The sequence below is a fragment of the Lacerta agilis genome, chromosome 2 (assembly GCF_009819535.1).
Source record: "Lacerta agilis isolate rLacAgi1 chromosome 2, rLacAgi1.pri, whole genome shotgun sequence".
NCBI lineage: Eukaryota > Metazoa > Chordata > Lepidosauria > Squamata > Lacertidae > Lacerta > Lacerta agilis.
Genome location: NC_046313.1, coordinates 22,206,123 through 22,227,058, shown reverse-complemented (window position 1 = coordinate 22,227,058; position 20,936 = coordinate 22,206,123). Strand labels below are relative to the sequence as shown.

The 20,936-nt window shown below is 44.4% G+C and overlaps 1 protein-coding gene across 1 annotated transcript in view; it reads left to right on the top strand.

Annotated features, from left to right (window-relative positions):
• The first annotated feature begins 11,067 nt into the window (after positions 1–11,067).
• Positions 11,068–20,936, top strand: part of ABCA5 (ATP binding cassette subfamily A member 5) — a 52,118-nt gene continuing 42,249 nt past the window's right edge. The window contains exons 1-3 of the mRNA XM_033138916.1: positions 11,068–11,159; positions 18,214–18,332; positions 19,195–19,399. Coding sequence (XP_032994807.1) covers positions 18,228–18,332; positions 19,195–19,399 — 310 coding nt within the window. The 5' untranslated portion in view covers positions 11,068–11,159; positions 18,214–18,227. The remainder of the gene's footprint in view (positions 11,160–18,213; positions 18,333–19,194; positions 19,400–20,936) is intronic.

The following is a 20,936-nucleotide window of genomic DNA, read 5'->3' as shown; positions in this document are numbered from 1 at the left end:
TACTCCTATTGATGCAGCCCAGAATTGCATTGGCTTTTTTAGCTGCTGCATCACACTGTTGACTCATGTCAAGTTTATGGTCTACCAAGACTCCTAGATCCTTTTCACATGTACTGCTCTCAAGCCAGGTGTCACCCATCCTGTATTTGTGCCTTTCTTTTTTTTTTGCCCAAGTGTAGTACTTTACATTTCTCCTTGTTAAAATTCATCTTGTTTGCTTTGGCCCAGTTGTTGTTGTTGTTGTTGTTGTTGTTGGTTTCTGTTGATTTATTGGTTGGTTTGTTGCTTGTATAGGATATTTTGTTTTTTAAGAGTAGATGTTTTGTTGTGTTTTTATATATGTTGTAAGCCTCCCAGATGGGTGGGATATAAATAAAATTTATTATTATTATTATTTAGTAGCAGACAGCGGGGGGAGACCTCCCTCTCCCTCCCTCTCCTTGCATCACTGCCCTGATCCAAATTGAATTCCCCACACAGCTATATTTAGCCAAAATACCCCTAGAAACTGTGACTCTTGAAAGAACAAAGGCTACCTCTGTACTATAATATGCATGCAAGTGTGTGTGTTTTCCAGATTCTCTATTGTGTCCTAAATAAAAGAGCTGTATACGTTGTGCAAAAATCTCCCTTGCCTGTTTTGCATGCACTTGAGCGACTTCAACATTTTTAGCCGTGAGAGCTCACTGGGTGACCTTGAGCCAGTCACTGCCTCCCAGCCTAACCTCACAGAGTCCTTGTGGGGAGTAAATGAGGAGAGAACCACATACATGCCACCTAGAGCTCCTTGCTGGGGGTAGGGGTAAGGTGGGATATATACAACTGATTGCAGTGCTATTTTTCTAGAAAAAGAGCTGCCAGAATTCACCATGAGCACCTTCCTTGTTCTCTTATAATGGCAGTGGTGCCCACCCGAGAGGTGCCAGAATTGAGTTCCAGGGAGTTCCGGCTGGAAAAAAAGCCCTGACTGATCGTACGTAGCATACTCTGAGAGCCTTATTGGCTAAATAGCAGGGCAAAAAAAAAAATGACCCAAATAAATAAATGAAAGTAACTCCTTTCTGACTTTAGTGTTCCACACTGTGGTGGGGGGATTCACCTTAACAAACCCTTTCAGTGTAATTAGTCCTTGCATTTGATTTATGTACTATCCCCGGCATGTAAACCCTGCGTAAGTTTAGAGTTGCCTGTAAATACTCTTCTTGATGGTAATATTGTGCCATTCTTTTGGTGTGTTTAAAAAAAAAACTGTTGATGGGCCCATATTTACAATTTTTCTTTGAAAATTGTAAACTTCTTTCATCTCTATCTACTTGGATCTTTCATATTAGCACGTTAGCTTGTGCGCTTGATCCTTGTTAGCAACAGAGCCAAATACCATGGCAGCATCAGTCTCGAGGCGCATTCAGTAAAGCCCCAGAGCTCAGACTGGGCCAAGCTGCTTTTTGCCAAGCATGATGCTCTCTCACTAAGCAGCAGACTAATACTTATTGTGCATGCAATATGCAACAGTAATAGATAATTTGAGGAAACGGTGGAAGAGAAGTCGATCACTAATGGAATGTATATTGGAAAATGTTGGTCTAATTGTATTTTATTTTTGGAAAATAATAATAATAATAATAATAATAATAATAATAATAATAATAATAATAATAATAATAATAATTGTGCATTCTGAGCAACAGCAAGCCATAAATCGAGCCAAGAATCCCAGCCAACAGCAATATTGGAGAAATATTGGAGTTCTTTCCAAAATGCTACTCAAAAGAGCAAAACTGAAAAGCTCTTGAAACTGGCAAGTTCCATTGAACCACAACCTATCAAAAGTACTACGAATATGAGTTCTATTATAACTGAAAATTTAGTCAACTAAACATTTACTCAACTGTATGATGAAGAAAGCATGCGAGAAATCGGTTTGCTGTCAATAAAGATGGTAATTTAACATTAAATAAAATATGTTGAAGTTCTTTTGCTGAATACTGTTAGGAGCTTTCGTCCATTTGTAAGCTAAATGGAGACAGTATTACTACTTAGATCCCTAGCTGAGAGCAGAATATGAATGAAAATCACTGAATCCAACTCTAGAAATCTCAGGAGAGGAAGTGAAGGAGTGATATTAAAAACAACAAACACTGGGATTTAATGGATTTATAAAAGAGTTTTATTTATTTTTTAATTGTAAAGACGCAGCTAAGGAAAGTTGGAGATATCCCCCTGATGCAGAGGAAAAACTGGAAGAGCAGCTATTCCTAAGTCTAGAACAAGATGCATGTATCTGGGATCTTACAGGCCAATCGGTCTACTAAACAAAGATGCTGATTTATTCAAACATCCTTGCCATATATTGCTATATTAAGGACCAAAAAGGTTTGTTCACAGTGGACAGAGGGTACAGTATACAATATATCCACAGAACTTGCCTCTGAACAATGGCCTCCCTGGAGGAAAACTGTCACGGCATTTATCCGAGGCACTTTGTCTATACTGTACTTCAAACTGTGTATAATCTGTTCCTTACATCCTTACTGCTCACAGGAAACTCTCTGAAAGCAATTTAGCAACTCCTGTCTATCTCACTTTTGATACTAACAGGCAACTCCTTTTTCAAGTTTTGGAAAGTATGGTTCAAAGAGTGGGAAACTCCATTCTCGTGAGCAACTAACTCAAAAATAAGGGGTTATGAAACCTACTTGGTCCGATCTGTTCCAAGCAGGACATTTGTGCCTCTGACAAATTTTTCAGCCCTGGGTAAAGAATAGATCACATATAGCAGTAAAAGTTTTCACATTATATAACACGCTGCTTGGTATTTCAGGCAGACGGCACAGAAAAGGTTGAAATCTGCATGGTAAGAGGATCTGTAGGAACCCTTTGTCTGCAGGGCGAAAAGCTGACCCAGGATCTGGGGACAACAGCAGCCTTTCAACATGGGTTAGAAAATGCTCGTTGATATCTGTCCAAAAGCTGACATTTGTCCTCACAGTAACTGCATAGCTTGTGGGAAAACATGGGATAGAGCAGGAAAAAATACAATACAGAGGCCAGTGTTGAGAGCAAATAATTAGTGCTTCTACTTTAACCTTAACACTCTCTTCAGAGACCCTGTTCTGAGGGTCCCCACCAAAAGAAACAAAGTGGGGGGCCTCTAGGAGAGAGCCTTTTTTGTGGTGGCACCCTAGTTATAGAATAGCCTTCCCAGAGAAGTTTACCGGGCACTATCTTTATGGTCTTTTTGTCTCCCATCCTGCCAAAATCTGTTTTCCAGGTGGGTCTCCAGCTGTTTTTGGATTACAATTTCTATCATCCCTGGCCACCGGTCTTGCTAGTTAGGGATGATAGGAGTTGTAGTCCAACAACAGCCGGAACTGGGAAACCCTGGGCTATACGAATAGACAGAGACCAAATCTAAATAAGGCAAAAGCATCCGGGAGGGTGATCTTTATTTCACTGCTGCAGCAGGATCCCTTCCCCGACAAGTAAGGAGCGGGGCAAGAGAAGCCCATGGTGTAGAACAAAGAACCCTTATGCATCTTCTCAAATGAAGAACTTTAAGCTAATTGGTGACATTTTGTCGTGGCCTGCATGCACTGCTCACGGCCAATTATCAACAGCTACATTCCTACCCTATCAGGCTACTTTTGAAGTAGACTTTGCTCCACAGTGGGGGCTCCTCTTGCTTATCTTCAACCTCCCTCCTCATCTGTCTCGCAATTGCGGACACTCTTGCGAAACCCTGTCTGTGGTGCCTACCCCTTCCCCAAAGAACGAGACAAGAGACCAGAGTATGGGTTCAAATTGGCCACAACTTTATTGAGCTTCAGAAGTGGGAAACTTGGCATAGGCCTTGGCAGGCAACCCTCTCAGCCCGTGTGGCTGAGGATATGCAGGTTGATGAGTGGGAGGGGACTGTAAAGTGCAAACTTACACAGCATGCCCTCCCATTAACCTTGGTCTGGGAGATTGACCTACATGCCGCTGCTCTAGGGTCAGGGACTCCCAGTTTTGCCCTTTAACGGGCCCTGCAAGCGCCGCCGCATGGGAATAGAGCATGAAAGCATCCCCCGAACCTGATGATTGACTAAAGGATACCTTGTCAAGGCCTAAAACCGCCACCCGAGGCCCCCAAGGGCCTCACCGCCAAGAGTCCCACAACTGAGGAACCATCACCTGTACTCTGTCATCAAACCCTGCTGTCTACCCAGTCCCTGAGGACCTGTCACAAGTAGCTCAACCAGAGGTCATTACCAAACGGTGTCAGATGCACCCCATCTGCCCTGAATATGCCGGCCATATCAGCCCTGATGGTGGGATGTGGGATAGTGAACCCCCCAATTAGCCACATGGTATATCGCATGGCCCTGTTGATTTTACCAACCACATAGTTAATGCGAGATGAATTGGGAACCCCTCTCCAGCGCAGGCGGGGAAGTAGATTGGACTAGCCGATTGCCATTGTTGGGTACAAGGCATGCAGGCGCTCAATATCTGCCCTTGCAACAAGGGTCAGGGCAATGCCTTTTTGTTCTACTAGATCATTTTCCCCCAGGTGTAAAACCAAGACTCTCAGGTGGCGTAAACCAGGCTTCCTCAAACTCGGCCCTCCAGATGTTTTGAGACTACAATTCCCATCATCCCTGACCACTGGCCCTGCTAGCTAGGGATCATGGGAGTTGTAGGCCAAAAACATCTGGAGGGCCGAGTTTGAGGAAGCCTGGCATAAACATTAGGCATTCGATTGTCTGCCTTTGGCCTTGCTCAAATGCAAGCACTGTTCAGACAGCTGCGTTGTTCCAAATTATTTCTTCACAGGTGCCGGGTTAATAATATTTTTATTCACTTGAGCCTTTTACCTAAAACTTATGCCAGGTATCCCCAAACTCGGCCCTCCATATGTTTTGGGACTACAATTCCCATCATCCCTGACCACTGGTCCTGTTAGCTACCTTGGCACCTTCAACATAAAAATTTTAAAATAATGCTTGTTCCTGCAGGACATTCATATTTGCTGGAGTTCTTCAGTCATTGGGACATTGATTAAAAATATGCAAATTAAAAGGGGAAATTACATGATACTGTATATTACACTAACGGGGCACAGTAGCCTTGTTGGCTCAGCAATGTCATTGGGGGGGGGGACCAGGGAGGAACAAAGTGATTCTGGACTCCTCTCTGCGAGCCTGCACATTTGCATAGCTCCATAAGCCATAGTTTTGCTTACTAATGATGCACAACCCAGCCCAGCATCTGCCTGGCTTGTTATTTGCAGCTGACATGGATGGCACAGTTTTATAAAATATTATGGCGTTTACTTGCAAGGGACAATGGTTCAAAAGTTCCTGATAACTGGAATAATAATTCCCCATATTTAATGAACTGGTATTTCATACTTTGGAATGTTGCTTGCATGGCAAGACATTCTTTGGTTAAAAATGGTAGAAAGGTTTGTTGTTTTTACTTTTTTACAGTTTGCAATTACACATATGGTGACAGCCTCGATTTGATTTCTTGTAACTACTACAGCTATATCATAATAAACATAACAAATATACATGATTTCTACTCAAGATGCCATTGTTTATATAAATATCAGGTGGCAAACTGTTGTTGTTGTTTTTAAATGCAACAGAATTTGGTAAGAAGTCTGAGGATGACTACCAGTGGCTCACTAGCTCTTCCTAGACTGTGGGGCTGATAAGCATCTTCTACGTTGAAGAATTATTCTTTTCAGCTGCTCAGTTTTCCTCCTTCCAAAGTGTCCTGAAATAGCTACAAATTAGACCCCTGTCTTTGAAGCTTCATGTTTCTGCATGGAATGAAATTAAAAGGGAAGAACTAAGATTCAGACCTAAAGCATCTGTAATCTTGCTAGGAGTCTCTCTCCACTTCTGTTAGACCTAGGCTGTTTATAAAGCCTCAGATGCCATCCTGCAACTTCCTTGGGAGTAAGCATTATAAAACCCAGTGGGATTTACTTCTAAGCAGGGGGAAGGTCCCGGATTTACAGAAGCCATCCCAGTTTCTGATTTGATCCCAGAATGCCCTGCTTTTCCTTAGGACGTCCCTATTTTCATTGGAGAATGTTGGAGGGTATGGAGTTATCTGAGCCCTGAGCTATCTGAAGGCAGCCCTGTATAGGAAAGTTTTTTTAAAAAAAAAAATATGTTCAATGATATTTTTATATACGTTGGAAGCTGCCCAGAGTGGCTGGGGCAACCAAGTCAGATGGGTGGTGCATAACTATTATTATTATTATTATTATTATTATTATTATTATTATTATTATTATTATTATTATTATTTCATCAGAGAAATGTTGGAGGGTATGTACATTTAAAGCACACAACTTCCCTCAAGGAAACATGGCGACTACAGTTCCCAGCATACTTAAACTACAGTTCCCAGTATCCTTCCTTTTCCAAGGAGAGGCATGTGCATTGAACGTGCTCTGAATATACAGTGTGGCTCTGTGTTCAAAGAATCGTAGAGTTGGAATGGACCCAAGGGTCATCTAGTCCAACCCCCTGTAATGCAGGAATCTCAACTAAAGGATACATGACAGAGGGCATCCAACCTCTGCTTTAAAACCTCCAAGGAAGGAGAGTCCACAATCTCCCAAGGAAGACTGATCCACTGTCAAACAGCTCATACAGTACTGCCAGAAAGTTTTTCCATACATTTAGTCGTAATCTCTACGCTCCAGAGCAGGAGAGAACAAGCTTGCTCCATCTTCCCTTGACAAAACAAAATCGAAAATTCTTTCTAGTAGCACCTTAGAGACCAACTGAGTTTGTTCCTGGTATGAGCTTTCGTGTGCATGCACACTTCTTCAGATACACTGAAACAGAAGTCACCAGATCCTTAAATATAGTGGGGGAGTGGGGAGGGATTGTCTAGGAGAGAAAAGAAAATAACAGAACACCACTAGTCATCACATACAGCTCCCAAGTTAAAACAGTACAACGCATCATCAGAGATCTACAACCTCTCCTAGACAATGACAGTTCTCTTTCTCAAGCTCTGGGAGGAAGACCCTTCATCGCATACAAACAGCCACCCAATCTCAAACAGCTCCTCACCCACAATAATACAAAAACAGGACTCAACATGGACACTGGTACCAGAGCCTGCAATAAACCCAGATGCCAACTTTGCTGCCACATAAACCCGGATAACACCATTACTGGTCCCAACAACATCAAACACACCATCTCAGGACTATTTAATTGCTCATCTTCCAACATTGTGTATGCAATCAAAACATCTGCATCTGCAGAAAACAGCAGCAGGAGACTCTTCCAGGTGGTTCGCAACCTAGCAGAACCACCTTTGTCACCGGGGTCTGGTAGGGACCCCAAGATCTCCTGCAATGCTTTTGCAAAGTTTTTTGCAGATAAAGTCGCTCAGATTCAGAAGGAGGTAGACTCCACCGTGGGAGCAGGGCCGGGGCGGGAGAGTGCTAGAGCCCTGTCTAGTCATGTTTCATGGGATCAATTCCAATCTGTTACCTCCGAGGATGTGGACAGGCTGCTTGGACGAGTGAAACCGACCACCTGTCTCCTAGATCCTTGCCCATCCTGGCTTATAAAAGCTAGCCGGGAAGGGCTGGGCGATGGGCTCTGCGCGGTGGTGAATGCTTCCCTCTGCGAGGGAATCTTTCCAGACCCGCTGAAAGAGGCGGTCATTAAACCGCTTCTTAAAAAAACATCTCTAGACCCGGCCAATATGGCCAACTATCGCCCAGTCTCAAATTTACCATTCTTGGGCAAGGTGATTGAGCGGGTGGTTGCTGAACAACTCCAAGCACGCCTGGAAGATGCGGACCATTTGGATCCCTTCCAATCAGGATTCAGGCCTCATCATGGGACTGAAACTGCCTTGGTCGCGCTGGTTGATGATCTCCGGCGGGCTAGGGACAAAGGTGAGAGCTGTTTCCTGGTTCTGCTGGATCTCTCAGCGGCCTTTGACACCATCGACCATAACATCCTTCTGGACCGGCTAGAGGGGTTGGGAGCTGGGGGCACTGTTATACAGTGGTTCCGCTCTTTCCTCCTGGGCCGTGTTCAGAAAGTGGTGGTGGGGGATGAGTGTTCAGACCCCTGGGCTCTCACTTGTGGGGTGCCTCAGGGTTCTGTCCTCTCCCCCATGCTTTTTAATATCTATATGAAGCCGCTGGGAGAGATCATCAGGGGGTTTGGGTTGGGTGTTCATCAATATGCAGATGACACCCAGCTCTACCTCTCTTTTAAATCAGAACCAGTGAAGGCGGTGAAGGTCCTGTGTGAGTGCCTGGAGGCTGTTGGAGGATGGATGGCGGCTAACAGATTGAGGTTGAATCCTGACAAGACAGAAGTACTGTTTTTGGGGGACAGGAGGCGGGCGGGTGTGGGGGACTCCCTGGTCCTGAATGGGGTAACTGTGCCCCTGAAGGACCAGGTGCGCAGCCTGGGAGTCATTTTGGACTCACAGCTGTCCATGGAAGCGCAGGTTAATTCTGTGTCCAGGGCGGCTGTCTACCAGCTCCATCTGGTACGCAGGCTGAGACCCTACCTGCCCGCAGACTGTCTTGTCAGAGTGGTGCATGCTCTGGTTATCTCCCGCTTGGACTACTGCAATGCGCTCTACGTGGGGCTACCTTTGAAGGTGACCCGGAAACTGCAATTAATCCAGAATGCGGCAGCTAGACTGGTGACTGGGAGTGGCCGCCGGGACCACATAACACCGGTCCTGAGAGATCTGCATTGGCTCCCAGTACGTTTCCGAACACAATTCAAAGTGTTGGTGTTGACCTTTAAAGCCCTAAACGGCCTCGGTCCTGTATACCTGAAGGAGCGTCTCCACCCCCATCATTCAGCCCGGACACTGAGATCCAGCGCCGAGGGCCTTCTGGCGGTTCCCTCACTGCGAGAAGCAAAACTACAGGGAACCAGGCAGAGGGCCTTCTCGGTAGTGGCGCCCGCCCTGTGGAACGCCCTCCCGTCAGAAGTCAAGGGAATAAACAACTACCTGACATTCAGAAAACACCTAAAGGCAGCCCTGTTTAGGGAAGTTTTTAATTTGTGACTCTGTATTGTATTTTGATATTTGTTGGAGGCCGCCCAGAGTGGCTGGGGAGACCCGGCCAGATGGGCGGGGTATAAATAATAAATTATTATATTATTATTATAAATGCCAACAGTGCCCTTCAGCTCTCTATATTGGACAAACAGGCCAAACCCTACGCCAAAGGATAAATGGACATAAATCTGATATCAGGAATCACAAGACAGAGAAACCAGTAGGAGAACACTTCAATCTCCCAGGACATTCTATAAAAGATCTCAAAGTAGCTGTCTTAATACAAAGAAATTTCAGAAATAGACTGGAAAGAGAAGTGGCTGAATTGCAACTAATCACCAAACTTAAAACCATGGAGAAACCTGGTTTGAACAAAGACATTGGATTCTTATCTCATTATACATAACAAAGCCATCTTTAACCATCTCACCCCTTGCCTTTCCCTGCAAGACTAATTGCAGCCGTTTAGAGTCGTCAACAGGTTTTCCACACTTATCAGCCTATCACCCATTCCCACCACCCTTCTGAGTAATACCCCTCCCCACTCCCCCACTATATTTAAGGATCTGGTGACTTCTGTTTCAGTGTATCTGAAGAAGTGTGCATGCACACGAAAGCTCATACCAGGAACAAACTCAGTTGGTCTCTAAGGTGCTACTAGAAAGAATTTTCGATTTTGTTTTGACTATGGCAGACCAACACGGCTACCCACCTGTAACATCTTCCCTTGAGACATTATAAGATGCCTACTGGTATATCTCCTCTCAGTCTCCTCTTTTCCAGGCTAAAAGTACCCAGCTCCTTCAAGTGCTCCTCCTAAGGCTTGGTTTCCAGACCAACTGATCATCCTAGTTGCCTTCCTTTGCACACGTTCCAGCTTGTCAACGTCCTTCTTAAACTGTGATGCCCAGAACTGGACACAATATTCCAGGTGTGGTCTGACTGAGGAATAATAATAATAATAATAATAATAATAATAATAATAATTTATGCCCCGCCCATCTGGCTGGGTTTCCCCAGCCACTCTGGGCAGCTTCCAGCAGAATATTAAAATACAACGATTCATCAAATATTAAAAGCTTCCCTAAACAGGGCTGCTGCCTTCAGATGTCTTTTAAAAGTCCGATAGTTGTTTATTTCTTTGACATCTGATGGGAGGGCAGATGTGGTACTATGACTTCCCTTCATCTGGACACCATACTGTACTTCTGTTAGGGCTGCCACATTTCGAAGAGCCAAAAAACATTTGCCGACTTCCACTTTTAACTATGGAGCGCTATCGTGACAGCTCTCATTTTAAAGATCCATGAAGAAGAAGAAAAGGACTTGTTCTGGAAAAAAAGAGGACATATGGCAACCGTGTTGATGCAGCCTAGGATTAGCATTAGCTCTTTTTTGCTGCTGCATCATCACACTGTTGACTCACGTTAAGCTGGTGGTCCACCACCAGCTTAACGTGTTGCGCGTGTGCTCTTCCTAAGGGTGGCCTGGCTTCTCCACCCACCTACCTGCTGCCCTAGGGGTCGCCACCGGGACTGGATAGGCTCTTTAGTGTATAATCCGGTGTGTGTGTGTGAAGAGGCCACCGAATGCATTGCCTGGCAACGCGGCTGGGATCTGTCGCATTCCGACCCGAGGACTCTGCGCGAGAATGTTTATTTTCTGTCGTTACGTCTAAAGCGGCGCCTTTTTATTTCCATTTCTTCCCTTCCCTCGGAGCCGGGAGGAGGAGAGGAATTTGCTGGGCTTGTTGGAAACTCGCTCCTACCAACAGACGACGCTCCTTCCTCCCTCCCTTCCCTCCAAGCCGGGCCGAGCGCGAAGGAGGGCGGCCGGCAGCAGAAGGCAGAGCCAGGTAAGCTGCGCCAGCTGCTGCCCTGGGAACGAGGCTGCGTGGCCAAAGGCGCGCAACGGCGGCAGCTGCACGCCATGCGCCGCGCCGGCCGCCTCCTCCTCCTCCCCCCCCTCCTCTCAGCCCCCTTGACGAAGCGGGCCTGAGGTGGAGGAAGCGGTGCCGCCGCCGCCGCCACAGTGTCTCGCCGGCTTGGCTGTTTTGGGGAGCGGCAGCTTCTTCTAGGCGAGGCTGCGGCTTCTCTCAGGTACAGGCTCGCGGGGGGGGGGGGGGGAGGCGCCGTGGCGGGAACGGAGCGGGAAAAGACGCGGGGAAACGGGAGGCCAAAACGAGGAGGGGGGGGGGTCGCGGGGAAGAAGCCACCGTGAGGAGATATTCAGGGGAAAGGAAGGAGGAGGCGGTGAGTTGGTTTGTTTATTTGTGTGTGTCCCCCCCTTTTTTTTTGAGAGGGCGAGCAGCACCCCAGGCTCAGGGCTCTCTCTCCTTCCCACGTTCCTTTGCTGGAGAAGCCGCGGCTCGGGGGCTGCAGCCCGACGGCCTCCTCTTTGGGTTGAGTTGCCAAGGCCACACGGGGCTGTCTTTTGGGCATGTCGGCGCACGCGGCTCCTCTCCGAGCCCAGACAGGCTTGGCTGCTGCCGCCGCCGCCGCTGTTGCTGCAGGTGTAGTATCGGGCGGCTGGAGCTGTCAATAATTGAGAAGCAAACCCTCGCAAGGCCTCACAACTGCGTCGGGTTTCTCCGCTTCTTGGCGCGGGAACGCAGCGTGTGTCTTTGCTGCTGCTACGCGGCTGGGAGGGAAGGAGTTTTGTTTTTGTGAGCTTGTCCAAAAGCATGCCTTTCGCTTGCGTGCGCCTATGCGCTTTTCTCCACCCACCCCCCGCCCCTTGCAGAATCGATGCTTTTGCTCAACCTCATTATGCTGCCCATAGGAGCCAACTCCTCTAAAATATTTGAAGGGGCCAAACCACCTCCTCCCAAAGGTTGATGGGCATTGCAATTCAAATGCTGTGTGATCGATTATGCTGGGCAGGGTTACCGCCCCCGCCCCCCCCAAATTTTATTCAAGTTGGCACCCCGGATGCTGCATATGAATTAGGCATCAAGTGGATATCGTTGCAGTTTTGCAGATAATGAGATGTGCACGCAGAGTGGGGAGGGAGAAGAAGAGCAAGGGATGAGGCTTTAGTAACACCTACTGCTTAAATAAGAAATATCCATTCGGGTGGCATGAGATCGCAGTGTGCCTCCTCGCGTTTGGAATGCAGACAGTGGTGCTTTAAGAATGAATCCCAAGGCTGTTCTTCTAGGCCAGGGCCACAGCCAGAGTGGTTAGCTGTCAAGATATAAATGCAGTCACCGTCAGTTATCTTTTGAATGGAGTCATGCTGCACACATGCTTAGATTACGGGAAGGAACAGTCTATATCTAGCTGCAGACAAGGAAAGGCCATCTTGTTTTCCTTTGAGGAGCAGCTGTAATTTTTACAGTTCGCTTCTACTGTAGTCGTTCTGGGTTCCAGTTAGGGTTTTGGGGAAGTGATTTTGTTATAACCGTAAAGAGATGCTGGGGGGGGGGAGAGAGAGAGAGAGAGAGAGAGAGACCAACAAGAGCACAAATTAATTCTCTGGTTTTCCCATTGCCACCAGCTGCTCTCTCTGCAATGGCATGCCAAGCCCTGAATTGATGCTGTATCTTCCTGTGGCGCAAAGGCATAAGATAAAAGTGAATAATGCAGATTGAACGCATGTATGTTAGGGCTGCTGGCTTGTCAAGCCGTTTTGACAGGAGGTTCCAGAAGCAATAAAATAGATTATTGGATATGATGTTCTGTTAAATCCTAAAGGACTGTTTCTGGGATGTTTGAATTGTGAAGAGTTTTACTTACGATAGCAAGACAAGTGGTAGCTGCATCTTGGAAATCCTCGAGAATATTTTGGTATGAGGAAATTTGACATTTCTAACCAGAACGTACAGATTAAAAGGAGGATACTTAACAGACAGGTTTATTGAAAAGTGGTGTTTATTTACAATCAGTGGAATATGAAATACCATGATAATTGAACCATATATATATTATTTTGATAGGTCCAACATATTGTTGTTGTTGTAAATTTAAAGCATATCTTCATATGCTGTATATTTTATTATCTAAAAGTAAGACAACTTATACGGTTTTTTATGTTTGCATTTTCACAAAAACAAAAATTGTTTTAAAAAAATGAAAAATGGTAGATTTAAATCAGAAGAACAAATAAGAACGGTCAGCTAATTAATTTGCCATTAAACTTGTGTTGTCGTCAACACTGCTTTGCAAATATGAATGGACACTATAATGATTTTACCGTTAAAATAGTAATTGTCACAGTCTGGTCTTGAATTGCATTTATCCCTTATCGCTTACACATTCCCACTCCCCATCTGCATTCCCACGCAACCTTATGTATGTATAGATCGGTCAGCTTACGTAAAATTTAATGCATCTGAAGTGGAGACTAGTCCACAGAAGCCTATGCTATATATCACAAGCCTTTCAGTAGCTTTTAATGCAACAGGCTTGCATGGCTGACACACTGGATATATGTCAGGTGATTGACAGTGATTTCCTGCTTCATGTGGAAAGTTGATTGCGTTAACAAAACGTTGATTTTCATCTAGCAGGCCATAAGCATAGTGTCCGAGTAAGTTATTGACAGTACAGTCGTACCTTGGAAGCCTTGCAAGTTGAATGTTTGGGCTTCCAAACGCCGCCAACCCGGATGTGATTGTTCCGGTTGGCGAACGTTCTTTGGAACCTGAACGTCCGTTGCAGCTTCCACTTGGCTGCAAGAACTTCCGCGCCTTGGTTGCCAAACGTTTTGGAAGTCAAACGAACTTCCGGAAGAGATTCTGTTCGACTTCCAAGATATGACTATACTGCATAAGAACAGAAAAGCTCTGCTGGATCAGACTAAAGGCGCATCTAGTCCAGTGTTCTGTTGTCACGGCGGCCAACCAGTTGCCCTTCGGAAGCCCACAAGCAAGACTGCATTCTGCCAGTGGTGATTCCCAGCAGCTGTCAGCCAGGGGCACTGTTGTCTGTGGTAGTGAAATATGTATGTTGAAGTTTACATTTCAGCCATTCTTTGGCAGTTCATGCCACTAGGACTGCTTCTCCTTTTCTTAAAAAAACAAACAAACCACAACCCCATTAGAACTGCTGTTTTATTAATATGCATATTTGTGCATAATTAATCAGCAATTAATCAATTAAACACCATAGCTTATTCCACTGTGATTTCTTCAAACAAGTGGCCATTGTGTTTGCCAGCAGATCCTACAGTTACTCATTGGGCTGGCTCACTATAAAACTGTGTTTCCCTTGTTAAATGGCAACTTTATCTGAAGCCTGCTTTCTTAACCTTACTTTTTTGCAAGTGACTTCAGCTGAAATTAGCATAACTCTAAAAAAATATTGTTAGGAGTGCCTGTGTCTGAGAGCTGTCAAGCTAGTTGGCATGAGGGAGAGGACCTTTTTAGTGGTGGCTCCATACCTTTGGAATGAATTGCCGGCTGGGGTTCTTCAGGCATAAGGAGAATCCCAAAACTCATATGTTTTTACTACCACTTCTTTGATATATATATATTTGTGGTTCCCTCCTCCCCTTTATTGTAACTGTCTTTTGTTGTGTTTTTATTGTTGTTTGCACTGTATTTTTTATGGTTCACCATATCAAGAGGGCTTGGACCCTTAATGGCAGCTTAGAAGTATTTTAAAAGAAATAAACAAATTAGGAGCATGTTACTTTAAATGGTTCATATTAATGTTTGGACTGAGAAACAAAATGAGCATATGACTGAGGTACTATGCTCTTTGAACTGCATCCTTTAACTGATTCCTGCCTTGTAAATAGTGATTCTACTTTTAAAGAGTGTGCACAGCTTTTCCTAATCTCTTGACGTATTGGCAATATTCTGAGCAGATTTAAGAGTAATCCTGTTCCATTTGCTAAAATAAAAATAGGCAGTTGGCAGAAAAGATGGGATGTGATCTGTAATGCTCACAGGCTGATCATGTGTGGATATTGGATTAACATTAGCTCTAGGTTTCTAAAATCATATTAGCAAGGAGGGGTTTTTGTGTGTGGGAGGGTAATGTCTCTGGTTCACTGCACTGCAGTTGGGCTGACTGATTGGGTATGTACTTTTGCATGACCTCCATGCTAAACTACCCCTGCTTGCTTCAGATTTGCATCGGATTCTGCTGCTAATTTAGCATTACAGCACCATGTAGAAAGGAATGAGAGGTTCCTTTGCAGAAGTCGGCTGTACTTCTTCTGTAAGCCAATACTGTACATGTAAAGTTATCTGGATCTTTAACAAAAGGGGGTAACTAGAATACAGTTTAGTTCAATAGAGGCTTCAGTCAAACATGACTGGCATTAAATATGTAAACAGAATGCCTCTGTCTGGTCAGGAATTGGCTTTCTTGAAGTAAAGTGCATCTGCCTACTATAATGACATTTAAGTCTGCCTTACTGGCCCCCGGATGAGGTTTCACACAGTTTCTCCTCCTTGATTGCTTTTATTTCAGTACGCCCAGATTGCAAAGTGCTGTGATCACAATGCTGTGTGTCCACAGAGAGACTCTTGTTTGTTCAGTCGTTCAGTCGTGTCCGACTCTTCGTGACCCCCATGGACCAGAGCACGCCAGGCACCCCTATCCTCCAGTTGCCTCCCGCAGTTTGGCCAAACTCATGCCAGTCGATTCGAGAACACTGTCCAACCATCTCATCCTCTGTCGTCCCCTTCTCCTTGTGCCCTCCATCTTTCCCAACATCAGGGTCTTTTCCAGGGAGTCTTCTCTTCTCATGAGGTGGCCAAAGTACTGGAGCCTCAACTTCAGGATCTGCCCTTCCAGTGAGCACTCAGGGCTGATTTCCTTAAGAATGGATAAAATAGACTCTAAAAGCCTGCTATGTGTTCATCCTCTTTCCTTTTTGTGCAAATTGCGTCATCCAGCCAATGTTGTCAGTTTTGTCAGAAATCTCTTTAACCTGAGTTCTTCACAGGCCAGATCCTTATAGGGAGGAAATGCTGTCAGATTACACAAATGTACTTGAAGGATAACTTCCCTTTCAAGATATTATTATTATTATTATTATTATTATTATTATTATTATTATTAAAACTCTTCAAAGAGGGGAAGCAAGATTCGTTATGTAAATGAACGTTGATTTGATATAGCAAATGTGCCATCTCTCTGCACATATGGTTAACTTTCTGCACCATGTTTTTAAAAGGTTTTTGGACAGGAGTGACAGATAATTTTAAGCTAAAGAGGTGAGAAATAAGTTATGGTTTGATTGCTCATCTTTGAGATGATTTGCTGAACAAATCATGGTAAAAACAAACCATAGTTTAGCATTACATGCAAACAGCCTATGAGTTGAACTGAAATAAGCATTAGTATTGAATGCTTCACATGAAGGGGCTAATACCATACAGTAAGCTGTCTTTCCAGGCTTAGTGAGGTCACTTCCCCTATCTTGGGAGGAACTAAGTAATCAAACCTATTGTTCAACCCCTAGTTTACCAGAGAAGCTCAACATGTAAGGAGGTGTGAGCTTGTTGCTGCAGCTCAGACTGCATGGCTCTTACAAGCCATTCTTGAGTTTAGGGAAGTTCTTAATGTTTGAAGTTTTATTCTGTTTAATATTCTGTTGGGAGCTACCCAGAGTGGCTGGGGAAACCCAGCCAGATGGGTGGGCTATAAATAATGCGTTGTTGTTGTTGTTGTTGTTGTTGTTGTTGTTAGTTCCTATACCAATAATTTAGGAACTTCCACCACTGTAACTCAACCAAATTTTATAGTCCGTGCTACTTTTTCTGAATGCTGTATGGAAAAGCATATGAATCTGACCTTCAAAGAGTTTGTAAGTAAACCATTTTAAACTTACCAAACGTGTGGTCTTTTTCTATGCTGGGGAAGAGGGACGTTTTGGAACTCACAAGTACATATTTTAAAAGTCTTACAGCCTATATTTCTATGCTTTACTTTGCTGCATGTTTTGTGATTTTAAATCTCTGCTCGGGTTATCTCACCAAAGAGTACATGCCCCAGACTTGAATTTGGGCATACAGGAATTCTTCTCATAATATATGTATTATTGCACCAACAATATTACTCCTCATAAGAGAAATCAGGATTGCAGTAAGGAGCAAGACAAGCTCTAGGTGGAGTAGAATTTTGGGCTGTGGGAGTTCTGGTACCGCCTCAGGCTTTATTTGTGGAGGGGACACTTGGAGTTGTTGCAGGGGACATAAACTTTGCTAGCAGAAGGCAATAGTCATTTACCACCATATAACAAATATGACTTACTTAACTAGTATGTGCCAGACTAGAACCGAGGTACCACTGTAGAAGAAGAAGAGTTTGGATTTTATATCCCGCTTTTCACTACCCGAAGGAGTCTCAAAGCGGCTAACATTCTCCTTTCCCTTCCTCCCCCACAACAAACACACTGTGAGGTGAGTGGGGCTGAGAGACTTCAGAGAAGTGTGACTAGCCCAAGGTCACCCAGCAGCTGCATGTGGAGGAGCGGAGACGTGAACCCGGTTCCCCAGATTACGAGTCTACCGCTCTTAACCACTACACCACACTGGCTCTCAGTAGTAGCTTTTCCTGTGCTTGCAAAGCTGGCTGGAGAGAAGAGTATTTCTGATCATGTGCAGACATAAAGCTTATGGAATCCTGCTAAATAAATATAGTGTTATAACATCTGGACTTGGAGGGTTGTTTGTTCCTCACAAAATTAACTATAAACTGTGGGGATATGGACCCCCTTTTTGTGCAACACCCATATTTGTCTTTAAAATTTCCACTGGACCTATGTTATGATACCGAAATGCTTTTTACCTGTACCAAGGCTCCCCTCATTTCCCCCACCCCAATTTAGACTTTTAAATTATTCTTTCTTGAATACTCCCTTAGTTTCTTTGCTGTGAAACTGTGATGTCCTGTTTAAAATATGTGATTTGCCCCCCGCCCCATTTGACATTTACATAATAATAATAATAATAATAATAATAATAATAATAATAATAATAAAAAATTGAATTTTGTAATAAATGACTCAAAATAGTGTAGAATCGCTGATGGAAAGGTCTTTTGGAAGGCAGCTTTGGGTAGTTATGAAATGATTAAAAGCTCCTGTAAGAGTAGTCTGCTCATTATTCTACAATTAACAATATGCACATTGGGCATTTAAAAGGTACAAATTCATTTTATGCAGCACGCCTCATGCTTTTTGCTTGCTTTTCAGGCTACGTGTGAAAAATGCCTACAGATGCTCCAAGACATGTTGGAGTGTGGCGACAAACCAGAGCTCTTTTATACAAAAACTGCCTAGTTAAATGGAGGACGAAAAAGAGCAGTGTTCAGGTGAGCTGAACAGCAGTATTCTAATGTTTATGGCTATCTGTGTTTTTTAGATGTATGTGAAAATGTTGCTGAAGTTTTAATGGCATTGCTTTATTTCTTGGGGCAGTGTTTTAAAGAGATCTTTCAGATTTGCCCTTGGGTTCCTTCATCATAAAAGAAAATTGCTTAAATGTGATGGGCTATGCTAAAGGCAGTGTTTTAGTTAGCCAATTTTAATCCTTTGTGCTCCACGTTTTCTTAAAAGTGGAGCTTGCAAGGAATGTACAGTATACGATGATTATCATGAGCTCAGTAGGGAAACAGTGTAACCATGTGAATTGCTGTAATCACACTGTCATTTCAGTACTGCCACAACCTCAGGAGAAGCCTTGGTGCTTTTCTAGCTGACTGTGCTTTTCAATATAAGGAGCAACACTGTAGTCCAAGAGCTGTGCTGCAAAGAGCATTTGCCAATGGAACTGCCAGAATGGGGCGGAATCATGCAAAGGACATGGGTGCTGCTAGAGTGGAATAGACATGCCATATCCTATACCCTTTCAGTCTGCGTAGCTGTTGACAGAGCAATTTTGCACCAACCTGGTGTAACAAACTTCCCTCCTGCTGGTTCTCATTTAAGCCTGTTGAGATGCTGTACCCACTAGACATGATTATTTGCTTCCAAGGATTTTGAATTTATCTGAATAATGTTGATAAATTTGATGTACTTCTTTTATACTGTGCAAGTTTGTGCAAAGGGTACAGTCCTGTTTATTATGCATATTTAAGCTTATTGCCTGCCATGGGGTTAGGTACAGGAATGCAGCCTTAGGTGGCTACTATTAGTTATGGTTACCCATTTAACTTATTCATTTCATTTGTGCAGGAAGTCCTACTTCCACTTTTCTTTATATTTTGGCTAATATTAATGAGCATGATGTATCCAAGCAAGAAATATGATGAGGTGCCTGATTCTGATCTTTATTCTGTGGATCACTCCAGCATCTCTGACTTAATTGTTGGCTACACACCAGCGAATGATGACACAAGAAAAATCATGCACAAAATGTCCGCAGAATACTTTGCAGAAGGTATTGTGAGCTTTCATTCTACTCTTTTTGTTTTGTTCCATAAACGTGTTTTGCCTTTTCCCTTTGCATTTACTTGGCAGATGCAGTCATCAGAATGATTGATCGAGAACGCTCTCTGCATGGAAGAGTGTTTCTCCTGTGTAAACACTACATTCTCAAAGCCTTGGACTTCACATTTTGGTCATGCTATCTAATCCTACACGACTACTGACTCCCTCTTGGATCCAGCTCAGCAACATATAAGGGCTCAGACAGACATATTTAATGAGGAGGGTTTCTTTTCTCTCTTACTAGAACCTTATCTTCCAATGTGCTGTTCTCCATTGCTTCCCACTATTCAACTTGTCATTGATGTTAGAAGACTGTCTCAGAGGCTCTGAAGAATACAGCATACGAAAGGAGGTGGTACCCCGCCAAAGGTGCCACGACCACAGCAGCAGTTGCTCCAGAGTTGGTGGTCGGTGCCCCCCCACACACACCTTGACCAGCCCTCCAACTCGCCGCCATGTCTGGGGTGCAACATATGAAAGTGGCCAACGAGAGGCACAGCAAGGGCATCACTCAGAGGGGGGGCCTCCATCGGGCCCTGACACCCCAAGAGGAAAAAGCCCCCGTTGGCCCCTGGCTCCTGGCCCTCTTCATCTTTGTGGTCTGCGGATCAGCCATCTTCCAGATTATCCAGAGCATCCGACTTGGAGGTTAATGGGGAGAAGACAGGATGCTTTTGCCACCACCGCCACCAATCCTCCTCTCAGGGAACTGTGGGATCTTTTCTGGACCTCCCAATTTACAGCCACGACAGTCTTCCTCTGCCTGCTGCCAAGAACCAGATCTCTCCCTCCCTGCCTGCTCTCATGAGACCCCCTAACCGATTCCCTCCCCACTCTCTGTCCCATGAGCTGTTGACCACTTCTGAGGGACGCTGGACTGAATAGGGGCAATCTGTCTTCTCTCCCCCTCGCCTCGTGGAAGCGTGGGGCTTTTTCCTTTGGAACTGAAATGATGCATTGCATTGCTGCATACCAGGGGAGTTTTCACTGCTACTCCTGTGCCACTGCCTGAATCACATTATTAAGCCACGTAGCTGTTATACCTTCCAGGAACAAAGAAAACAAGTTCAAGATTTGTCTTTCTCCTATTGGAGCAACTGGGCGAATATCCTTCCAGGGACATTGGCATCTTGAGTCCAAGATGCAAGATTTAAGTGACCTGCCCCCATGCCTTATGTCACTTGAGAGCAAAAGATCTGGGCTCTGCCATGATATTTCCAGTTGCTTGAGTGGAAAACACTTGCACTTCAATTGCGAGGGGCTCAGAGCCCTAATCTATAGAATTGGTCCACAGAAAAAGTACTTTTCTATTTTCGAAGCGTAGAGTTGCTAGGCTCATGTATAGGACATGATATTCATGCGCGTTTACAATTTTCACTTTGCTGTCTGTTGCTTTGAATAACTTCAGGGGTTCCTACGCTGCCTGAAAAACTAGAGCTGTCCTTTCCAGCACATACCTGTATTTGTAAAAGCAAAAACTAAAAAAG